A 21,460-nucleotide genomic window follows, 5' to 3' on the forward strand; every position below is an offset into this window, starting at 1 on the left:
GTATAACTTCTCGATTACCAACAAACACTTTTTTTCGTTTTTGTATACAGAATAACAGTTTTTCGATATGAATATTCAGGGATCAAGAAGTTTATGAAAAAGAACCAATCTGTACTGCAACATATGTTTTTTCTTGATCAAAATAACAGTTTCTCCCCTATGAATTTCATGGTGTAATGATATATCTCATGCTATAACTTCTCAATTACCAACAAACACCTTTGTGTGTGTGTGTGTGTGTAGTACCGAGCAACAGTTTTTCCGTATGAATATTCAGGGATCAAGAATTTTATGAAGAAACAATCTATACTGCTCCATGCATAATTGACAGATTAGTATAGACCGACGTACGTTGTTTCTTGATCAAAATAACCACTTTTTTTCTCTATGAATTTCATGGTGTAACGATATACCTCATGCTATTCTCAATTACCAACAAACACTTTTTTCATGCCATATGAATATTCAGGGATGAAGAAATTTACGAAGAAGAAACAATCACTCAACGAGACTGAAAGGATTACTTCGAGAACACAAGTTTGATCGAACAAATCTTGCAGAGACGGCAAAAAGTGAAGAAATTTACCTGTGGGAGTTCGTATTGGTGTCGTTGCTTGGCAATGTAAGTGTTGCACCTGATGCAATAGAAGTAAGCATCATTCCCTATGTGTTCCATCACAAACAGCCTTCCCATTTCTGCAGAGATTTTTCCGACGAGAAATTCCGATTCTTCAAGAACGAGATGATTATTTTACTGTGGAAAATCCAGAAGAAAGGAAATTCAGGGAATAAAAAATAAAGGGTTTATGATAATGGGAGAGCTCATATGTGTATGTATATATACATGTGTTATGTATCTATAGTGTATGTATGTATAGGAGGGAGAAGAGAATCTGGATATCAGTTCATAATAACTGTCATAACTGCCTCAACAGGTATGCCTTTCTTTGTTAAACCAGTACACGCGCTTCTTGTAAATATTTTTAAAATATATAATTAACATTTCTTTCTACCAATTTTACCCTCGTTCTAATCTCCATGCAAGTTATTATTAATTAGCCCTAATATATATATCATTATATTAATTGAAGGCCTTATAATTAAGATCAGTTTAATTACTTATGGGTTGAAGGCCTACAATTGGGCTTTAATCTTGGATTTGGGCCCGAATTCGCACATTTGTCATTAGGCTATAAATAATAATTATTAGCTAATTAGACCCATCAACACTAATAATGGATTAATTACATTTTTCCATTATCTAACTGCTTGCTGTTGATATTTAATTATGATATTGATATTAGAGTACTCTTCCTTTATAATATTTATTCACATTTATATAATTAAATATGGAATTTAGATTGGTTTTGTTTTGGCCAAAACCAAACTTTTAAGGGATGTTTCGATAATATTTTTTAAAATATAAAGGGTCTATGTGTAAATAATACCAGATCGAGGGACCCAATATATATTTATCAAATATTTGGTCAATGGTAAAAAACAATCATTTGAGTTTAAAGATTTTGTATTTTTCTGCTATAATTTTACTTTTAATTTCAAATAGCTGATGTAATTTATTAGTGTTTATGCCTCTGTGGCTGCTATGAAGATGCAATTCGGTAATTCTTCCGGTTTAATATGTTTTCCGAGTATCTAAGGGCTCGTTTGGTTCATAAGATTAGATTAACAAACGATCAGATTAAATAATCTCCCTAAAAGGGCAAAGATAGTCATGATAAAATAATATTTCCGGGTCGACCCAGAAATATTATTGGGTTTACCAATTATCAAACAACGTCCATTTATTTAGGTAATCATGGCTAATTTTCCCAACCGAACGAGCCTTAGTGCATCTAAACTGTTATCGACATAACATTTCTCAACTGGAAAAAAAAAGGAAAAAAAAAAAAAATAACCTCAACAAAATGTAAGCTAAGTTTTAATCTGCAAAGAATCGGATAACGCAGAATACGAGTCGAAATTCAGTACCGACAAAAATCGAAAACATTATATCAACTTCAGCTAAATTTCCAAGAACTATAGCAACTTCAACAATATGTAAGCTAAGTTTTAGTCCGCGAAGAATCGGATAACGCAGAATACAAGTCAAAATTCATTACCGAAAAAAAAATCGAAAATGTTATTACAAACTTCAGCTAAATATTAGCCTGCATGCATGAAATCAGAAAACGTAGAATTACGGATCACGAGTCAATCGATTGCATTGTCACCGCATCTACAGTGAGGTCAGCACACTTCCTCCAGAAATTTACCCTGTTTGTTACCGGAAACTTCCCAAAAATGAGTTACTTATAACGAAATCGACATTGTTATAACAAAATCCCGAAAAATTCAATAGTATATATATATATAGTTTTTAATTTCCATAAGGGGTTTACTTACATCATCAAGTTCACATATCCATTTCGGAGAATAAACCGCTTGTTCTTACCAACCTCAATCTGCAGAAAGTTTTTTTTTATTTATATATATATATATATATATATATATAGATAAATAAATACGAAAATAGTGAAAGAATGTTGCGTATAATATTGGCTTACGTATTTGTAGCCCAGTTTATTGCCACATTTGACGCAGTAGATATCAGCAATCGTGTGCGAACCATATTTGTAGTATCGAGCAGGTTCGTCAACCTCCACATTCGCACTGCATATACACGAAAAAAATCACGATATTTTCATTTATTCAGAGGAAGAATCTTTTCGAAACAGAATATTTATAATCGTGATGAATTTTAATTTGCAGTGTTTAATTTAAATCTTACACTTTACTGAAGATGCGAACATGCTGTTGAGCCTGCAGATCCATCGAGTAAAACGAAGATCAGAGGAGCAAATAAAAAGACAGATTTTGGTTTCTTGATCCAAATAATCAAGAATCAAGTATACGCTTTGTGTGTGTGTGAAGGAAGAAAAATTACGTACTCGTGGAAGAAGGAATTGGTGTTCGGGTAATGCAATATAGGTGCGGCATTTGTTGCACATGAAGTATTGTGTTTCATATCCATCACCTTTCCCGTAATCCTCCAAAAAAACCCGACCCATTTCTGGCGATCGATCTTTTCTCTATGCAGATGTTCTTCAATTGTTCTTCAAACGAATAATCAGATGATTCTCTCTCTCTCTCTCTCTCTCTCTCTCTCTCTCTCTCTCTCTCTCTACATATATATATATATATATATATATATATATATATATATATATATATATATATATATATATATATATATATATATATATATATATATATATATATATATATATATATATATGGGGTGAGTTCAAGTATTAGTATACGTACAGGAAAGATTGATATATTGGTTATATGTATATCAGTATATGTATGTATGTATATAACTGTCATAACTGCTTCCGCAGGACCACAGCTGTACCTTATTTGAAAAGATTTTGTACGCGCGCTTCAATATTTTGAAATGGGATTCAATAAATATTAATTATATTATTTCATATGTTATTGTAAAATGTTTTTTTTTTTTAAATGTAAATGATGAGTTTATTTCATAATAGAACCGGCGAAAGGGTTTTTTATTGTGTTTCCGTCTGCAAAATATTGCTCTCTGTCGCAGTTTATGGCGGGAGTGAGGACTTTGACTCGACTTTGACTCGCTAGCTGCTAAGACGAAAGTATCCGGACTCAGGCCGAAGTTAGCACTGCGACGATCGAGTCAGAAGAGATTGAGCTATATTTTGTGACCAAACTAAGAGATATATTAATATTAGCGAACAAAACCTTATAATGGTGAAGTTTTAGGGGTAGTTTGCTAAAACAAATATATTATAGGGAGATTTTTGCTAATATTAATGACACGAGGACTGTTTTAACAAGTCGAGTAAACATAGAGGTGCTGAATGTAAATAAACCCCATTTTTCACAATATGCCATGCTTAATTAATGGTCAGAAATGCCACACTGTTTTCACACAGCAAAATCATTACAAACTAGCTTTTAGTTCTGGAGATACATACACATTCCTTACATCAATTAAGGTTTGGATATTTACATGGAGGCAGCAAACTTAGGAGGGAGGCCCTTCAGACACTGCACAATACATACAAAAGATTCGACTTAATATATAATTAGGAATTAAAATAAAAATTAAGATAAAAAATCGAACCCCGTTTACCTGTGTGCTTCCGTTTTCCAATCATTGATTTCGTCATTCATGAAAAGCATGAACCGATTATTCCATTGCTGCTTAACGGTGTCTGAAACAAACATATCGGATATGAAAGGGTTCCATATATCTCCCTGTGGACTAGCGAGTACCCAATTAACACTCATCGGTGGGCCCGTAAAAGCCGAAGCTTCTTTATTCTCTTCAGATACGTCTTTCTTCATCGGACTAGATCTCTAACAAGCCCGAAATTACACAATTAGCAAAAAAGAAAAGAAAACGAGGGTCGTGTTGTGTCTGAAATGTAAAGAAAATTTGTTGATGGTTTACCTTAGAGTGATTTTCGAGTTTGAAAACTTTTGAGAGGGGTCGATTTTCCTTGATTTTTTCTAGAGCTTTTGATAATGGGGAATTTTCTTCTAATTCTGCCAAGTGCCGCTCAACTGCCACCAGTGATCGGAACTTTTGTCCTGTTCCAGGTTCGTAGTAATACTGTGCAACAAAGTGTAATTAAAAAAAGTATATCACTAACATATCGAAAATTGCTTCCTTTCTGCTTCTTATTTTTCGGTCTATTGCAATTTGCACCCCTGTATTTACTCTAATTGTTACAAAACTCCCCCTGTTACAAATATTTGCAAAATTCCCCCTATGATTCAATTTTATTAGCAAACTACTCCCTGATAACGTGCCGTTTAGGGGGTTAGTGTGTTACGAAAAATGTAACATAGGAATTTGTTTGCTAATATTATATATATAGCTATATAATATGTAAAGAAGAAAAATACTTTCTTTTCGAAGAGATATTAAACTCGAAGAAGTTGTAAAAGAATGAGAAATTAAATATGTAAATAAATATTACCTTGTCTTTCCAATTATTATCATATTTACGGCGCACCTCCTTAACAATCCAACCATCGGGAAGAATAAACGGTTCTACGGGAGTAGGTTTCTCAAAAGCTACAATGGCTAAATTACTCTCGCTTGGTTCGTCCTTCAGTCTCATCAACTGTGGTGCCGTTTGCGTTAATAATACGAATTATCAATTACAGTACATACGATACATAGTCGACAAAAATTAAGACGAAAAGTAAAAAAAGGAAGAAATAAAGAGAGCGAAATGAACTTGTACTAAAATTTAGAAGAATGAATTTCGACATCGAAAACTCAAGCTCGTAATTCCATGCAACATCTTATGAAGGATTACTTTACCTTTCCAGCAGAAGCAACGATCCCTCTACACTTACTATTCTGCAGAAACATAATTATCGAGTGAGTTAAATTAATCGAAAATTAACCGATAACAAATGCTGTCCTAAATTTCATAAATCTTCACTCTCCCACAATAATTTTTATATTTCATATTGTCTTTACCTTCTGAATAGGAGGAGGAGGCAGTCTTCTACACCCAGAATTCTGCAATAATATCAGTTTATAAATGCTAAATCAACAATTAAAAATTGCAAAAAATAATAAAATAATAATAATAATGATATTTAAAAAAAAAAAAAAAAGAAAAAAGACTAACTTGATTATGATTCCTGGGGGATCTACGAGGAGAATCAGCCCCTTTCAGATATCTGTGAATCGCCACAATTGATTTGAATTTTTTTCCAGTCCCTGGTTCGTAATAATACTGCGCATTTAATCCATCAAAAAACAACATCTAAATCAGCGTAATTGACAGCAGATAATTGACAATTTGTTCGTGTTGCGGAAGAAATAAGAAATTGAACATTTGATTGACCGTGTCGGAGCGGGAGCCGTCGGAGCGGGGCACCACTTCGACTCCCCAGCCACGGGGGATGCCGCGCCGGTATGCGGCGGTGATGGGCGGCACCACCGCGAGCTGGCGGTGGTCGTAGGGCACCAGCATTGAGTTTGACGGTGAGAGGGTTGTGGAGTTACGGCGTCGCTTCATGATTTGTTTGTGTGAGACTGATGTGTCACAGTCTCTGTTGTTTTGTTTTTTTTTTGTCTCTGCACGTTTTGAGGTTTTATTTATTTATTATTATCATATTATTTGTTTCATTTAACATTTTTTAATTTTGATTAAAAATAATTTACTTAAAGCTAGGGGTGGGCATTCGGGTCGGGTTATTCGGGTATAACCCGACCCGGTCGGGTATTACCCGACCGGATCGGGTAATTTTTTATGAAACCGGGTTTTTTCCGGGTTCGGGTACCCGGTGCTCCCAAACCGGGTCGGGTCCGGGTATTAGAAATCCTACCGGGTTACCCGATCGGGTACCCGGTTGAATTTTTTTTTTTTTTTTTTTTTTTTTATATATATATATATATATATATATATATATATATATCAGTATATGTATATGTAATGCAGTATATGTATGTATATGTCTATATATATGTATAGTCTGTATCTCTGTATATATATATATATACGTATGTCTGTATATATATACATATATGTCTGTATGTCTATATATATATATATATATATATATATATATATATATATATATATATATATATATATATATATATATATATATATCTTAAGTAAATTTAGTTACTATTTATTTTTCAAAAATGAAAAAAAAAAAAAAAAAAAAATAGCAAAACCCGAACCCGACCCGAACCCGACCCGAAATAACCGGGTACCCGGTTATCTCGGGTCGGGTTCGGGTAATATTTTTTTTGCAAAAATCCCGAATAACCCGACCCGAATAACCCGAATAACCCGACCCGACCCGAATGCCCACCCCTACTTAAAGCAATCCATTTGATGACGTGGATTTATGAGAGAGTGTTTTCAAAATTTTTACAAGAAAATTTTAAAAATTAATATTTAGCTCAACATGTTTTATTGCAATTTTTTTGATTCAAATTACACGTAAACCTCTACAAATTGATATAGTCCGTACTAGCAAAATTATATTAATTTACCAAAATATTAAGTTATCAAACTATTAATTTAGTATGTTTTTACATAATCGGGACAAAAGAAAAACTATTATTTAAGCGAAGTGGTTAATTTATTGAGGTTCTACTGAAACTCCAACATGTTTTATAAATATACCCCTTTAAATATTTATACGTGTCCCCAACGTTGTGTCGTAATTTTTTTTGAAGTATCGTGTCCTCGTTCTCGTGTATGTGTGTGTAAAACAAGGATAGGAAATGTTACATGCATTTAGAATGAGAACTGAAATACGCAGAGTAAAATATGAACCAAGTCTCTCCGACGGATGTTTAGAGGTCAAATGGAAACGGGAAACGGAAACGCAAACTAAAGCAAAACGCAAAAGCCCCAATTCAAACTTTTCCAATAATAACCTATGATACACGCTAGAACAAGTTCCAAATTAGAACAATAAAAATAAAAATAAAAATAAAAACCGACAGAATCACCAGGATACCTTTTCCATATTGTTTCGTTTCAAAGAGTGTTGTAACACACCTACTTGAAGGTGCAATTGATCTTTAATCTTTCCCATGCACTCAAGAGCCACAGCAAGCTGACTTCTGTGCAAGTTGACCACCCGCACCCGTTGCATCGGGCTGATTAATCTTAATCGTCGATGGCTAAAATTTAGACAAAACAAAAAAAATAAGTATTTAATTAAGGGTATTGAATAAAGTTATAACCATCTGAAAAAATGAAATCGGGTAATTAATTTACTTCTGTTCTGGTATCGGAGTCTGAGAGCCTTTGTTTAATATCCTTAGCTATCGAAAAGAAAACCTCTTCCACATTAAGATTGGTTTTAGCACTCTGCAGGCAAATATGCATGTTCAGTTTGCATGTACACATCGACTGTTCTTTTCTATAGAAATTACGAAAAAACTCACAGTTTCAAAGAATTTGATCCCGTATTCATCCGCTAGAGCTTGACCCTTGGAGGTAGGAACAGCCTGAGCAATTGGAAACGATTAAAGTGAGTTGCATAAGAGTATTTGGAATCAATATTTCTTACTAATTGGATCTGTTGTTTCAATATCAATGACAAGCTAACCCTAAGTCGTAAAAAAAAACAGAATTTAAGCATAACCAAGATTAATGCGAAAATTAAATTTAAGAAAAGGAATATACCCTTTTGCTTTCGTCCATGTCAGCTTTGTTCCCTACCAATATCTTGTTCACATTGTCAGAAGCATGCTGTTCGATGTTTCTAATCCAGTTCCTAATATCTGGATAGAGAGTAGTATGACTTTTTAACAGTGATACAAACAACAAATAAACCATCACCATGCTCAATTCCACAAGTACACGGTGTTGTTCAGGAATCGAATAGCCAAAATGAAAAATAGAAGAAAGCATATATAAAGAGTGAATATTGTTAAATGGATGCCCATTCATCTTGAGCTGCGTAGTCTCAACATATCCCCATCATCCCCCCCCCCCCCCCCCCCCCCCCCCCCCAAAAAAAAATCATCTCCATTGTTTTAATCACATCATCAGTCTCGTGATTTAACTCTAATGTGTATCTATCCCCATGTTTAACATTCCATTAGTCTCGTGATTATTCAATTATAATAGTATGTAATACATAGAGACTGTAAGGTTGTAAGTGACTAAGTACAAGAAATGAAGTATAAAAGAAATTATTCTCCCTGTAGTTCTTAAAATAATTCTCTTTAGTTTACCACAATCATCTAATTCTTCCTTCTTTTCTGGACTCCTATTTCTTTAATTTTTTTGTATTTTGTTTCCCCCTCCCGTATGTGTATCAGAAAATGCAAGATCTTCAGCAAGATAATGCACTCCCTGTGATTTTATATGACTTGAAAACATTTGTTTTAGAGGAATAATTCAAAGATTTGAGGTAAAAACTTTTTTTCTAACGAGAACCATTGACCAGTTCTTGATAAGCATAATTTAGGTCGGGAGAGAAAAGATGTATGACTCCATTTATAGAACTGAGAAGTTACAGACTTATTTATCTAATTCAATTTCATAAGAAAAAAAGGGCAGAACAGGGAGAGAACGAGAGGTAGTTTACTGTGTTATCTATAGTTACAGAAAGGAAGAAATACATGCCAAACAATCAGAAAATAAAGCTAAGAGAAGAAACCTTACTGTTAAAAGAAGATTCATCTGTGACATCATAGACCAGCAATATACCCATGGCTCCACGATAGTAAGCTGGAGAATTTTTGAGTAAGAGAATTATATAATTGACATTTCAGTGTTATTTATGTGTTAAATGGGATTCGTAAATAGACATATTTCAGTAAAGCATTCGACAGTATTGGAAAAAAGAGAGAAAGACGAGCACTACTGATTCGTAAAGTTTACTAAACAGTGAAAACCCACTTTAATACATTATTCTGAAAGATTAAAAGTATAGAGCACGGTGAAAGTTGTTACTCTAATCAATCCAACATGAAAACCAGAGCTTCATATTCATGTCTTACATTTCCCTAAAACACAAGAAAGCATACATAACTCAACTACACTCCTACGGGAAAAATGAAAATAAGAACTTACCAGTAGTGATTGTTCTGAATCGTTCTTGACCAGCAGTATCCCAGATTTGGAGCTTGATCCGTTTACCATCAAGTTCAACGGTTCTTATCTTAAAATCAATTCTACAGAGTAAATTTATACCAACAATCAGTGCACCAACCAAGCAGTTAAGCTAAATAACGGCATTCTGCAATATATAACTCCACTCACCCGATTGTGGTAATGAAACTAGTTGTGAAGGAACCATCAGAGAATCGCAAAAGAAGGCAACTCTTACCCACACCTGGAGGAACAGAGAATAAACGGGTAAAGGAAAACAAGAAGGAACTATCTTTGGTCCATGTTCAATTGTCACTATGCCCATTAACTCACACACGAAAATATAGATACATCTCTTGCTACATATGTGCCAAATAAAAAATGCTTACATTAAAAAGAAAGAACTAGAAGTTTCTACGCAGTGGTTAAGAGTACGACAATTAACAATTCACAATTCATTTTATCCAAAAGAACGAACCACCATAAAACAAGCATGAGATTCGGAGCAAGACGGCTAAATAATTTAGATTTGTCGATACATTGCCAGCCTACTGTAGCAGGAGATAATTTTATACTACAAACTCCAGAACCTCATTGCTCAAATCAGAGAATTACCAGAAGCAACAAATTGACATTATAGATCAATCATTAAAAAAAAATTGTAATGTATCACTGCCGGGAATCGATATTTGTTTATACAGCTCGAATCAAAATGCCATAAAATGAATTTAATCGAAAAAAGTACGATGAGGAAGCTACAGATCCGAACAAAACCACTTCAATTTAGACAAAAACCTAGCTTCAAACAATCAATTAAGAAGCGAATAGGAACATCCATAAAAAATCAAGCAGGTAAATCCAAAAAAAAATAAGGGGGAATGAATACGAAGATAGAATGATGACTGACCGCTGTCGCCGATGAGGAGAAGCTTGATGAGGTAATCATAATCTGCTCGCGCCCTCGCCGGTGGTGCAGCCATTGACCCTCGCCGGTGGTTTCGTCTCTCTCCTCAACCCGTCTCTCTCTCTCTCTCTCTGTCCTCAAATCCGTTCTCCGCTCTTTCTCTCTCTATGATTGTTTTAAAATTAGATTGCTCACAGATCTGTGTTAAATAAAAATCATCATTGGTTTGCAGAGAGAGAGAGAGAGAGGAGAGGCGCACCGTACGTAGTTTCTATCGTGCGCACTTTCTGTGAAGTGTGTACTTTAGGGAAATCTAACGCGCGTGGGTGCTGGGTGCGCCTTGGTGTCCACTGCGCATGTTAGCAGTAGGCGTCAGCAAATTTATAAATGGGTGAAGGGAAGGGAGAGCGTTCGGCTGCTCGCGGGCGCATATTAACACATTGGTACTTACTATATATTTAGCTTAAGTTTATTTTGTTTAAATAAAAGGGTAAATTCCACTTTACCCCCTTGTACTCTGCCCAAGAACCACTTTACCCCCTCGTACTCTTAATTTCGTCGATATACCCCCTTGTACTTGTACAATTTCCCAATACAACCCTCTTCATCAACTTTTTTCGATTTTGACTCTGACGCCATTTGGTCAAGAGTCAAAATATTGACGTAAATATTGATTTTTTTCGATTTTGACTCTCGAGATTAGAAAAGAGAAAGTTTCACACATTCATATATTTTTTTCTTTGCACTGGGTGGAATCGATCAATTTTTGGGTCTTGATTTTTACTAAGTTAGGGGTTCAATTTGGGGATATCTTGGAAGGGGAACTGGTGGGAGAAGAAGAAATGACAATATTGACGGAGGAGAAACGACGCGTTATAGGCAGTGACAATTTTGTAATTTACAGAGTTGACCAAATGGCGTTAGAGTCAAAATTGACAAAAATTGAAGAAAAGGGCTGTACTGGGAAATTGTACAAGTACAAGGGGGTAAATCGATAAAATTGAGAGTACGAGGGGGTAAAGTGACTCTCAGGCAGAGTACGAGGGGGTAAAGTGGAATTTACCCTAAATAAAAAATCACTCAACATAATTACATAATGATAGCACAATATATGTTCAAAAAAATTGTAAATTTTAATTAAAATATCATAAATTAAAGCATACTGCATCAACAAGGTTGTCCCAATTTTTTCAAGTGTATTTCATATAAAATAGCACAATATATTAAAAAAAAATTGTAAATTCCAATAAAAATATTATAAATTAAATAAAACATACTATATCTAGAATATAGTTTGAACCTCCCTAAGATTTATCTTTTCATAAACATAAATGATAACTTAAGAATAAATAGTATATGAAAACAAATTGAGTGGGCTTTAATTTAATGGATTAAAAATGTAGTATTATATATAACCAGCATTTTCCAATGTGCGATGCACGAGATATTATTTAAATAGTGAAAAAAAAAATCAATTTAATATATACTAAGAAAATATAGTATACTAATATAGTAAAATTTAATAATATAGTATTATTCATATTGAATTTCTAGTTTTATCTCTTCAGATTTAAGATATATTGATGAAATTTAGGAGACCAGTAATTGTTGAAAATTAAGTTAAAATATTAGTACAAAAAATATTAAAAATAAATAATTACATAATTAGCAATAAGGTAGGATTCTTTTAAAATTAGTAGAGAAAAAATATTAAAGATAACTAATTACGGAAATATCATTAGAATTTTTTTGGGTTGTCCGGCGTTTCTTTTTTTTATATATAAGATATCATATGGAAAAAAATATATATGTACAGATATATATTATTAAATATTATATATTATACTTTCTTGAATCACATCCAAAAATGATAGCTAGGCAATATATACTCATTCACAAAATTCATCTCAGATATATGGCGGCGGCAGTTGTGACAGTTAATATATGAACTAATTATAATTTTATAACGTCTATAATATATCTTCTTCCCCACATTATATATACATATATTCTCCTGGAAAAATTAAAGATCTGCAAAAAAAAAATTTTAAAAAAAATGGGAAGGGCATTTCTGGTATATTTCAATCAGGTATACCCTGATCGCTCGTACGTATGCAGGGCATGCAGAAAAGCCTACATTGCTTTACCTCAAGACCTACTTCTTCCTGAATTTCAAGTAATTTAATTTATTTATTTAATCATCTTTTAATCTAATTTAATTAAAATATTTTCTGATATTTAATTTCTGTAATGGAATATATTGATATATCGTTTCTTGTAAATCGATGGGAATTCTTTGTGCATCGTTTCTGCAGGATGAGGCTGGAAATTATTATGCTGTCTTTCTTAAAGTGTAAGATCAAAATTTATTAATTCTAATATTTATGATTTTTAATGATTTTTTTAAATGTATTTAATGAAATTTAATTTAATTTGCAGTGTGAATTTCGAAGTTGAAGAACCGATTCGCTACCGGCAAGTGGGTCCGCACACGGTGGCTGATATCTACTGCGTCAGTTGTGGTTCGATCTTGGGCTTCAAATACGTAAGCTGCTATATGCGATTAATTTTCTCTTCGGGTAATTCGTATTTTACGTATGCGACTAGGGTTTTTTTATTTAATTTCTTAGCGAGTTCGATTTTGTAGATACGTTATACGTATGTTGTGTTTTTTTCTGCATGCATGCAGATTCAGATTGGGGAGGAGGAGTATTTCATGGACGGCGAGCAAATCGAAAACGGATATGTGCAGATACTGACGTAAGCCCTCGTCGATTATTTAATTTTATGTTCATTTCAATAATTATTTAATTACTTATTTAATTATTAATTAATTGTTGGTTGTGAAACTAATAAATATGAGCAGAGAAATGGTGTCCGTGTGTTATGGCGACGAGATGGAGTAACAATCGAACCCTCACCATATCGAGGAATCGATGGCATTTTGATTTTTTTTTTTTTTGGACTCGTGTATTCTTTAATATCCGTTTCGATTCTTGCACGAGATTAAAACCGTTTTTAGCTTAGATGCATTTGACAGTTGAAATTGTGGCTTTTCATCAGTTGGAAGTTTGTTTCAAATTCAGTTTAGATACCCTACTTGTTTTTTTATTGTTAGATAAATAAATACTCAAAAAAAAATGCAGTTTTACTATATATATATATATATATATATATATATATATATATATACTGTTTGAGTTCATGTAATTAGTTGAATACAATACATGTTTATTTGGCTGCAGATGCTGTTTTAGGGATTGCATTTGTCAAGCTTATTGAATTTATTTGGAGTGATTTATTTTCTTTAAGTGGAATTATAATAAGTTTATATCAATATTTTGAGAAATTGAAATATATTAATAGATATTTATGCACTGAACTTGCTTAAATGATCAAAATTTCAGTACAAGTTAAATATTTAGGAGCCCCAAAATTAGAACAAAAAAAACTATAAAAAATAGCTAATGATATTTGATTTTATATTTATTTTAAATCGGGGTTACCAAAATATTATATTATAAATTTAATAAGTACTAATACATAAATATTAAATAATGAAATTTCAGGCTTGATAGAAAGCCCAACTTATTGGGCCTAATATGGCTTTAGAAAGTACAGCCCTGCTAAGCATTAGGCCCATCTATCACACCCAAGTTAATAAATAAAATATTTAAAAATAAAATAAAATAAAAATAAAATAAATAAAATAGTGAACCGTCAGTTAAATAGAAAAGATTAAAACAAATAGATGTTGAAAAATGATTTGACATACACAAAAATCTGAACGAAAAGTTGTATTATTGAATAATTACTTACTTTAACTACAGATTAGACTGACGGTTTCATGTAATAAGGTAAAGAGTCATTAGTTTTATTTAGAAATATATTATTGTATTTGCAATTTATGAATTGTAAGTATATATATATATATCATATGATTGATGTTTGTGATTAAAAGTTAAAACATTAAATCCATCACAAAATGTAACATTATTTTCTTATTTTAGGCATTAAAACTCTTCACATATTACCATATTTAGTGATTAATTGTCGCTAACTATGCATGTAGCACAGACACGGAAACGGCGATGCGGGAAAACAACATGCCCCCAGAATGGGTATATTTATAAACATGTAAATACTGAAAGTATATGGGTATATTTATAAATATGTTATATAAACATATATGAGATTTCATTTATATATAAATTATTTTTGTATTTTTAAATATATTCAAAACAAATATAATCAACTATTAATTTCGAATTGGTCATTAAATCATATAAATAATTAGCTAAGCAATAAAAATATTTGAACATTCAATATTCAAATTTTTCAGAAATTGAAAAATAGTTCATAAGATGTTCAATAGGTGTCCTCGAATATAAGACACAAAACGTATTCGAAACACGAATACGTTGAAAAATTGAAATTTCCGAGCTACATAAGTCGTCAATCGACTAAATTCGAGATAGGAAAAAAACAAAATAAGACATCTATTTCATTGATGTTGCGCCTTTGTCAACTTTATCAGGGTGGTCTATATATATATATATTTATTTATTTAATTAATAATCTCATAAAAAGACAATTTACCATGACCACTAGCGTTAGTGCACATTTTGTGATATGAAAAAAAAATAAAAATAAAAATAGAAGAAAAGGGAAAATGATAGGGATATATATTATTGGCAAGCAATTAAATATCTTATCATGTTGTATATCACATACATTACTTATCGCACTTTAATTTGTTTGAATTTTCCAGTGTCACACTAATTGATATTCATTGCATATTTAGTGGTATACCATTTTTTATGCCATGTGGAATGCAACTTGTTCAATATTCATTATCATCCACACAAGTCTTATATATATGAATAATGAAATGACATACAAATTTTACATAGATGAATATGGGGGCCAAGCCCCCCAAATTCATATTAACGGGCCAAGGGCACAATAAATAACAAGGACAACGGCGAGCCAAAAGCTCGTTCAGTAAAGTTAGAAAGCCCACCTAGAGGAAGCACCGAGATACGAGTCTTAGGAAGAAGTGGACGCGGTATGCGGCGAGTTGATCTCTAAAGACCGTTGGAGGCTTAATCCGAGAATTTTCCCCATAAATAGACAACGTAATTAAGAGATCTCACGTTGCAATTATGTAATCAAAGATCAAATCTTGGTTTAATTAAAGGCTTCTAAAACAAAAAAAAAAAAAAAGTCTATTTAGAAGTTTCCTATATAAATGAATGTAAACGACCCGTTTTCGGTTAAGTTTTTCAGACATAATCAATAACAATACATTGTCTTCCAATTTAATTTACATTTTCCGGTCGTTTAGTTCATTTTCTCCGGTGATAAGACCAGTGTTAGATTATTTTTTCGACGGTTAAAGAAGTAGGATTTGAAAGGAGGTCTTGAGATGTCGATCTTGCAATATCAAAAAGGAAATAAAATATATATTTTTATTTTTATTTTAATTTTATCGTATCACAATATAATATATATGCATATGTGTACATATATAATGGAAAGAGGGTTGGGTGGTGGCTCCCTTGTGTATGGGTTCTTGTGGTGGAAAATGGCGTTCCAAAAGAGTCACATAAAGATAAGAGTCGCCAAAAAATGGACCAAAACTAAACTTGAATTGGCCACTCCACTTTATTTATTTTTTTGGTTAAATTACAACCAGCCCTCAGGTATGGTCAAATTACGAAAAAAAACCCCTCATGTTTGGATAATTACATCTACCCCAACTATGAATCTTCTTACAACTCCACCCTTATGATGTCAAATTCAACATAATCATCTAGATTCCGTGGATGTTCTCTAATTTGTACTTTTGTGCAAAAATTCAGTTTCTGATGCACCACAATCTCATATATACAAGCCCAAAAAACATATCTTATGATCATGTAGCTTCAAAATGTGGAGTTCGAATGTTATAAAACGGGTCCAAAATTGAGATTTTTCCATATAATCTAGAAGATTCCACTAAATTTGAAACCGTAAGGGTGGACGTGTATGAAGATTTATAGTTGAGGGGTGGTTGTAATTACCCAAACAGGAGGAGGGTTTTCGTAATTTAACCATACTTCAGGGGTGGTTATAATTTACCCTTATTTTTTATTTTTTTTGTTTGAACAAAAAATACATGATAACACACATTAAGATCTTATTTGCTCATTTAATAAAGCATTCATAATATATATAATCAAGTAATTAACTTATAAGCTCTATATCAAACATTTTTTAATCTTTAAAATAACATCAGAGAGTTTTTATCAGTTTTTAAACATTCAAATATTATAGTTTATCAGTTGTTTAGAATAAACTTGCTCAAACAGGCCTTCAGTGCATAATTACGATAGACTTCGAACAAGTCGTCGTACAAAAACTTATCGATAAACACGGGGCACAAGTCAAAACCCAAAATTTCATCCACGCTAAGGGATAATGATATGACCTCTTCTTAACAATATTTCAGTGTACAATGAAGAGATGAGATTGCGACAATATATAAATTTGTTAGAAATTTAATTTTATTTAAAAAAGAAATCAATAGTAATTATAAAACATAATGGTATTAATTAGTCACAGCAAAAAAACGAATTGCATGATGCAATATCCCACTTTAGAATATTATCTCATTATCATAGTGTTGGATAGTGCTATCATATTCAAATGACAATATATATTCTATATCTATATATATATATATATATATATATATATATATATATATATATATATATATATATATATATATATATATATATATATATATGTATGTATGTATAATTTTATTTTAAGAGACAAGACGGTTGATATGAAATGGGGTTCAAAGGGATGAATGGTTGACGCCTTGTTTGGAAAAAGATAAAGATTCCATTTTCCACTCTAATATATTATACAAAATCTTGAGTACTATTCCTATGCACCTTTTTCACTCAACACACACTTAAATAAATAAATAATAATATCAAAATGAAATTTAATTTGCAAATGTACATAAATTACAATAATAAAAGTATATATTTCAAAAATCAATCGAAATATTTGGAACTATAATCGGATCGAAAATCGGAGATCAAAATTTCAATTCAAGTTACGTTCCAAAAAAGTTTTTGGAAAAATCGGAGATCAGAATTTCAAAAATGAGAATGAAAAATCGATTCCAAATTCGGATTTTTTTATTTATCTAAATTGACGGAACTCGAAAATTCCGTTATAAATGTCACTCCTATAATTGATTTGAGATTTATCCTTTCATCCAAATAATGTAAATTAAAATAATCAACTTCAAATTAAAAATTCCAAATGAGGCAAATTAAAACAATCAATTTCAAACTCTTTAATCCAAACAAGGGTTAATTAAGGAACTATATTGATGGAATTCTCCAACTCTCTTCATGTCACTACAAACCATCACCAACCAAGTTGTCGGTGACTTGTTGGTGCAATTTGCTTCCCATCAAGCTAGTTTACTGAAACCGAAATCGAAACCGAAATCGAAACCGAAATCGAACTCAAACCATCATCTTTACTCTAACGTCAGGGCAATGTATCAATTTGACACGAGTTTACTTGTCCTAAAGCAATAAGAATCTCAAATAAAGCCCAAAGACAACCCATGTTCAATTTTACTTTGCTAGCTCACTAATACTTCATAGGGCTGTCAATAGCGCTACATTGGGTTAGAAGTAGACGGCTGATGTGATTACATTTGGCTAAATGTCAAAAAACAAAGGCGGAAAATCTACAGCATGACATGGACTGGGAAGAGGCTCACTTGCGGCAGAATCAGTAGCGATCACACCAGCGAGCTTTCTCTATTAGAACTGATTCAGATCGCATGGAGCAAGATAGCTCGCCCTCAGCAGACAAACACAAGTCGTAGTAGTCATATCACTCCACGTGTGATCTAACCAAAGACGGAATGTGAGATCCACCATCTCATACCTACGACATGTATAAAAAACTATGGTCTAGAAACACAAGGGAATTTAAAGACCACTCTCCTCAGTATTTCTTATTACTCACATTCTTATTATATTTTTGTAAATACACTTATATTGTTTTTCCACGATTCTGATTGACTTGACTGTCCGAATGCTAATGCCAGAAATACCCTCAGTCGACAGTCCTTTTTGTAGGTCTCTCAAAACGCGTAAACTTCGTCTGATCTCGACTTTTCTCAATTCACACCCATCCCACTTCTTCAATTCGTGATTGAGCCACTTATATGACAATTAAAAGTATGGTTACAACAAGTTTTTCCCCACCCCTTAATTAAATTAATTCTCTAGATGAAGACACAAGGAATCGAGGTCGGACATTGTAGAAACGCTTATTGTTTATGTGTCCCTTTGCACAAGTGAAGAGACAGCCCACACATTAATACCAAATAAATATTGTTCGATTAATGATTGGAAAATTGCAAATTCTTCTAATTCTTTTTCCAGCCAAATAATCCAAAAAAAGATCCTTCCTTTTTCAAGAAGAAGAAGAAGAGATATATATATATATATACCTTGCAACTTGCATATAAATAATTTATTTATTTATTAATTATTTTATTTAAATTTTTCCCCACTGTTGGCTAGTAAACTATGGTCTGTATGCCACTTAGTCATAAACGCAGACACACACACACACACGCGCATGCATGCATACACAGAAACACAACACATATACAGTGGGATGTAAGAAATTAAAGTGATGAAGAAAATGAAACAGTTTAATAATAAATAATAATGAATTAAAATTGTGAAATGGGTGGCCACTTATGAAAGTTACGTCAACATATCAACCACTTATCTCTAAAGCTAAATTCAAAAGAATTATATTGAACCCCACCTTTTTACACACACACACACACACATGTGTGTGTGTGTGTGTATTGCCTTTGCATCACGCGCAAAACCACGTGTAGGGCAAGGATATATAATCACCACCACTATATATACATCACCACCACACGCTCACATAGTTGCCGTAAGAGAGATATCTAGAGAGAGAGAGAGAGAGAGAGAAAGAAAAAATCTAGAGAGAGAAAGAAAACAAGAATATTGTAATAATAATAATAATGGAAATGAAGGAACAAATAATTCGAAAAGGGCCATGGACGGAGCAAGAAGACGCGCAGCTCGTATTCTACGTGAACTTGTTCGGCGATCGGAGATGGGATTTCATAGCGAAAGTATCAGGTTTGAAGGTGGCGGGAGAAAGATATATGATAGAGAGGTAGTAGCTAGCTAGGGCTTGTTTGGAGCATATATGGAAACACCAAAAAAAAAAAAAAAAAAAAAAAAAAAGAAATGATTGAAATTGCACATATGCCCCCCAAAAAGTTTTAACTGCTGTTTTGTGCCCATGTGTGTGTGGATATGTTTATGTTGTGGTTGCAGGTTTGAAAAGAACAGGAAAGAGTTGCAGGCTGCGTTGGGTTAATTACTTGCACCCTGGTCTCAAGAGGGGGAAGATGACTACTCATGAAGAAAAACTTGTTCTTGAACTTCACAATAAATGGGGAAACAGGTTTTCTTTTATTTAATAAATTATTTATTTATTTATTTATATTTACAAATTATTAATTTGTTTTTGGTTTATTTTATTCTTCTTTATGTTGTTGTATATCAATTATGGGTTCTTCAATCTTTATATATCTTGTTTGTATGCATACTTGTGATGATGTTTTAGATTCCCCTTTTTTTCTTCATTTTTTTTTTGGGCTCAAGTTGGATTAAATTTAATTATATATATATATATATATATATATATATATATATATATATATATATATATATATATATCAAATTGCAAAAAGACTTCCCATTTCTTAAGTATTAGCAAAAATCCCCTAATGATGCATGTTTTTAGTGCACAGCTCCTAAATGATGTATTTTAAGGGGTTAGTTTGCTAATAAAAATGAATTATGGGGTATTTTTAATAATATTTCAATACGGTGAGTTTTTTTTTTTTACATTTAGAGTAAACACGTGGGTGTTAAATGCAATTGACGCTGTATATATATGAATATGTAATTTTGTTTTTTTTTCTCTCTCTTTGTAATAATATAATTGTCATGATAATAAACTTGTAGATGGTCGAGAATTGCTCGGAAAATACCGGGGCGCACGGACAACGAGATCAAGAACTACTGGAGAACACACATGAGGAAGAAGGCTCAAGATCAGAAGAAGACGAAAAGGATGATTTCACCCTCACTATCATCTTCATCCTCGTCGTCGTTTTCCAACTCCTCCACCTCATCCATCTCCAACAACTCACGCCCTAACGCGGGACCCACCGTCGATTCTTCCTCTCGGGCAAACACGGCAGGCGAAAAGGAAGAAGAAATAAGCACGAAAGTTTACTCGATGGACGAAATATGGAAAGATATCGAGTTGTCGGAAGAAAGTAGTAATTTCAAATGCCAAGAAATGATCTCTCACACATGGGATATGTTGATGCAACCAATTGGTGATGACAATTTCCATTCTCTCCCTTTTTATAATCATATATGATTAAAATTGGCTAATTATTTATTTATATATCAAGAAAATTGCATAAGAATTAAGAAGAAGAATTTGTTTATAGAACTTAGATCTATTTTGTAAGGAATTAGATGGGAAAGTTCATAAGTTTATGTGTATAGGATTTAGGGTTTCTAGTTGTTATGGTAACTAATTTTATTAGTGGGGAGTAGAGTGAGGTTTAAATAATTTAGTCTTTGGGCTAATCAAATTATATTCTACTGTGTAATGTAATAATGTAACATATGTTTTTTTTTCGTTTAGAAATTAATGTAACATATGTTAGTGTAATGAATAAATTTATAAAATATTTTCTTGTGCAATACATGGTAAATATGTATTCATAATTAATGATTTCCAGGTGCAATCTAGCCAGATC

At 32.5% G+C, this 21,460-nt stretch overlaps 7 protein-coding genes and 1 long non-coding RNA gene across 9 annotated transcripts in view; 4 read left to right on the forward strand and 4 right to left on the reverse strand.

Moving 5' to 3' along the window:
• Positions 1–722, reverse strand: part of LOC105949089 (protein yippee-like) — a 1,806-nt gene extending 1,084 nt beyond the window's left edge. Inside the window, exon 1 of the mRNA XM_088817142.1 lies at positions 587–722. Within this exon, the coding sequence (XP_088673268.1) occupies positions 587–694 (108 nt within the window). The 5' untranslated portion in view covers positions 695–722. The remainder of the gene's footprint in view (positions 1–586) is intronic.
• LOC105949087 (uncharacterized) overlaps positions 1–1,016 on the forward strand; it is a 3,314-nt gene extending 2,298 nt beyond the window's left edge. The window contains exons 3-4 of the long non-coding RNA XR_016030934.1: positions 470–622; positions 703–1,016. This is a non-coding gene — a long non-coding RNA (uncharacterized LOC105949087). The remainder of the gene's footprint in view (positions 1–469; positions 623–702) is intronic.
• The window catches only part of LOC105949167 (glycine-rich RNA-binding protein 4, mitochondrial), a 96,532-nt gene that overhangs the window by 17,109 nt on the left and 57,963 nt on the right, over positions 1–21,460 (forward strand). The window lies entirely within an intron of this gene.
• On the reverse strand, positions 1,960–3,177 carry LOC105949045 (protein yippee-like At3g11230). Of its 2 annotated transcripts, none has more exons than XM_012972313.2 (5): positions 2,949–3,177; positions 2,789–2,820; positions 2,565–2,670; positions 2,404–2,462; positions 1,960–2,274 (listed from the first exon to the last, which is right to left on the reverse strand). In XM_012972313.2, exons 1-5 carry the CDS (start codon positions 3,066–3,068, stop codon positions 2,205–2,207), a joined length of 387 nt encoding a protein of 128 aa, XP_012827767.1. In that variant the 5' UTR covers positions 3,069–3,177; the 3' UTR covers positions 1,960–2,204. The 2 variants fall into 2 exon arrangements, with proteins under 2 accessions (XP_012827767.1, XP_088673807.1); XM_088817681.1 differs by having other exon boundaries at positions 2,175–2,291.
• On the reverse strand, positions 3,910–7,436 carry MBD7 (methyl-CPG-binding domain 7). Its single transcript, XM_012972487.2, has 9 exons — positions 6,892–7,436; positions 5,907–6,225; positions 5,688–5,795; positions 5,534–5,575; positions 5,372–5,410; positions 5,022–5,168; positions 4,490–4,651; positions 4,169–4,395; positions 3,910–4,083 (listed from the first exon to the last, which is right to left on the reverse strand). The coding sequence occupies exons 2-9, from the start codon at positions 6,078–6,080 to the stop codon at positions 4,077–4,079; spliced, it is 906 nt and encodes a 301-aa protein (XP_012827941.2). The 5' UTR covers positions 6,081–6,225; positions 6,892–7,436; the 3' UTR covers positions 3,910–4,076.
• Positions 7,298–10,984, reverse strand: LOC105949071 (ras-related protein RABE1c). Its single transcript, XM_012972337.2, has 8 exons — positions 10,540–10,984; positions 9,804–9,876; positions 9,615–9,715; positions 9,204–9,269; positions 8,217–8,314; positions 7,976–8,038; positions 7,806–7,898; positions 7,298–7,708 (listed from the first exon to the last, which is right to left on the reverse strand). The coding sequence occupies exons 1-8, from the start codon at positions 10,610–10,612 to the stop codon at positions 7,625–7,627; spliced, it is 651 nt and encodes a 216-aa protein (XP_012827791.1). The 5' UTR covers positions 10,613–10,984; the 3' UTR covers positions 7,298–7,624.
• On the forward strand, positions 12,579–13,643 carry LOC148771321 (protein yippee-like At3g11230). Its single transcript, XM_088817682.1, has 5 exons — positions 12,579–12,712; positions 12,852–12,889; positions 12,976–13,081; positions 13,226–13,296; positions 13,403–13,643. The coding sequence occupies exons 1-5, from the start codon at positions 12,593–12,595 to the stop codon at positions 13,440–13,442; spliced, it is 375 nt and encodes a 124-aa protein (XP_088673808.1). The 5' UTR covers positions 12,579–12,592; the 3' UTR covers positions 13,443–13,643.
• On the forward strand, positions 19,518–21,404 carry MYB59 (myb domain protein 59). The gene is made up of 3 exons (XM_088817143.1): positions 19,518–19,751; positions 19,953–20,082; positions 20,649–21,404. The coding sequence occupies exons 1-3, from the start codon at positions 19,631–19,633 to the stop codon at positions 21,070–21,072; spliced, it is 675 nt and encodes a 224-aa protein (XP_088673269.1). The 5' UTR covers positions 19,518–19,630; the 3' UTR covers positions 21,073–21,404.

Source organism: Erythranthe guttata, chromosome 4 (assembly GCF_056151865.1).
Source record: "Erythranthe guttata isolate IM_541 chromosome 4, IM_541, whole genome shotgun sequence".
Classification (NCBI taxonomy): Eukaryota; Viridiplantae; Streptophyta; class Magnoliopsida; order Lamiales; family Phrymaceae; genus Erythranthe; species Erythranthe guttata.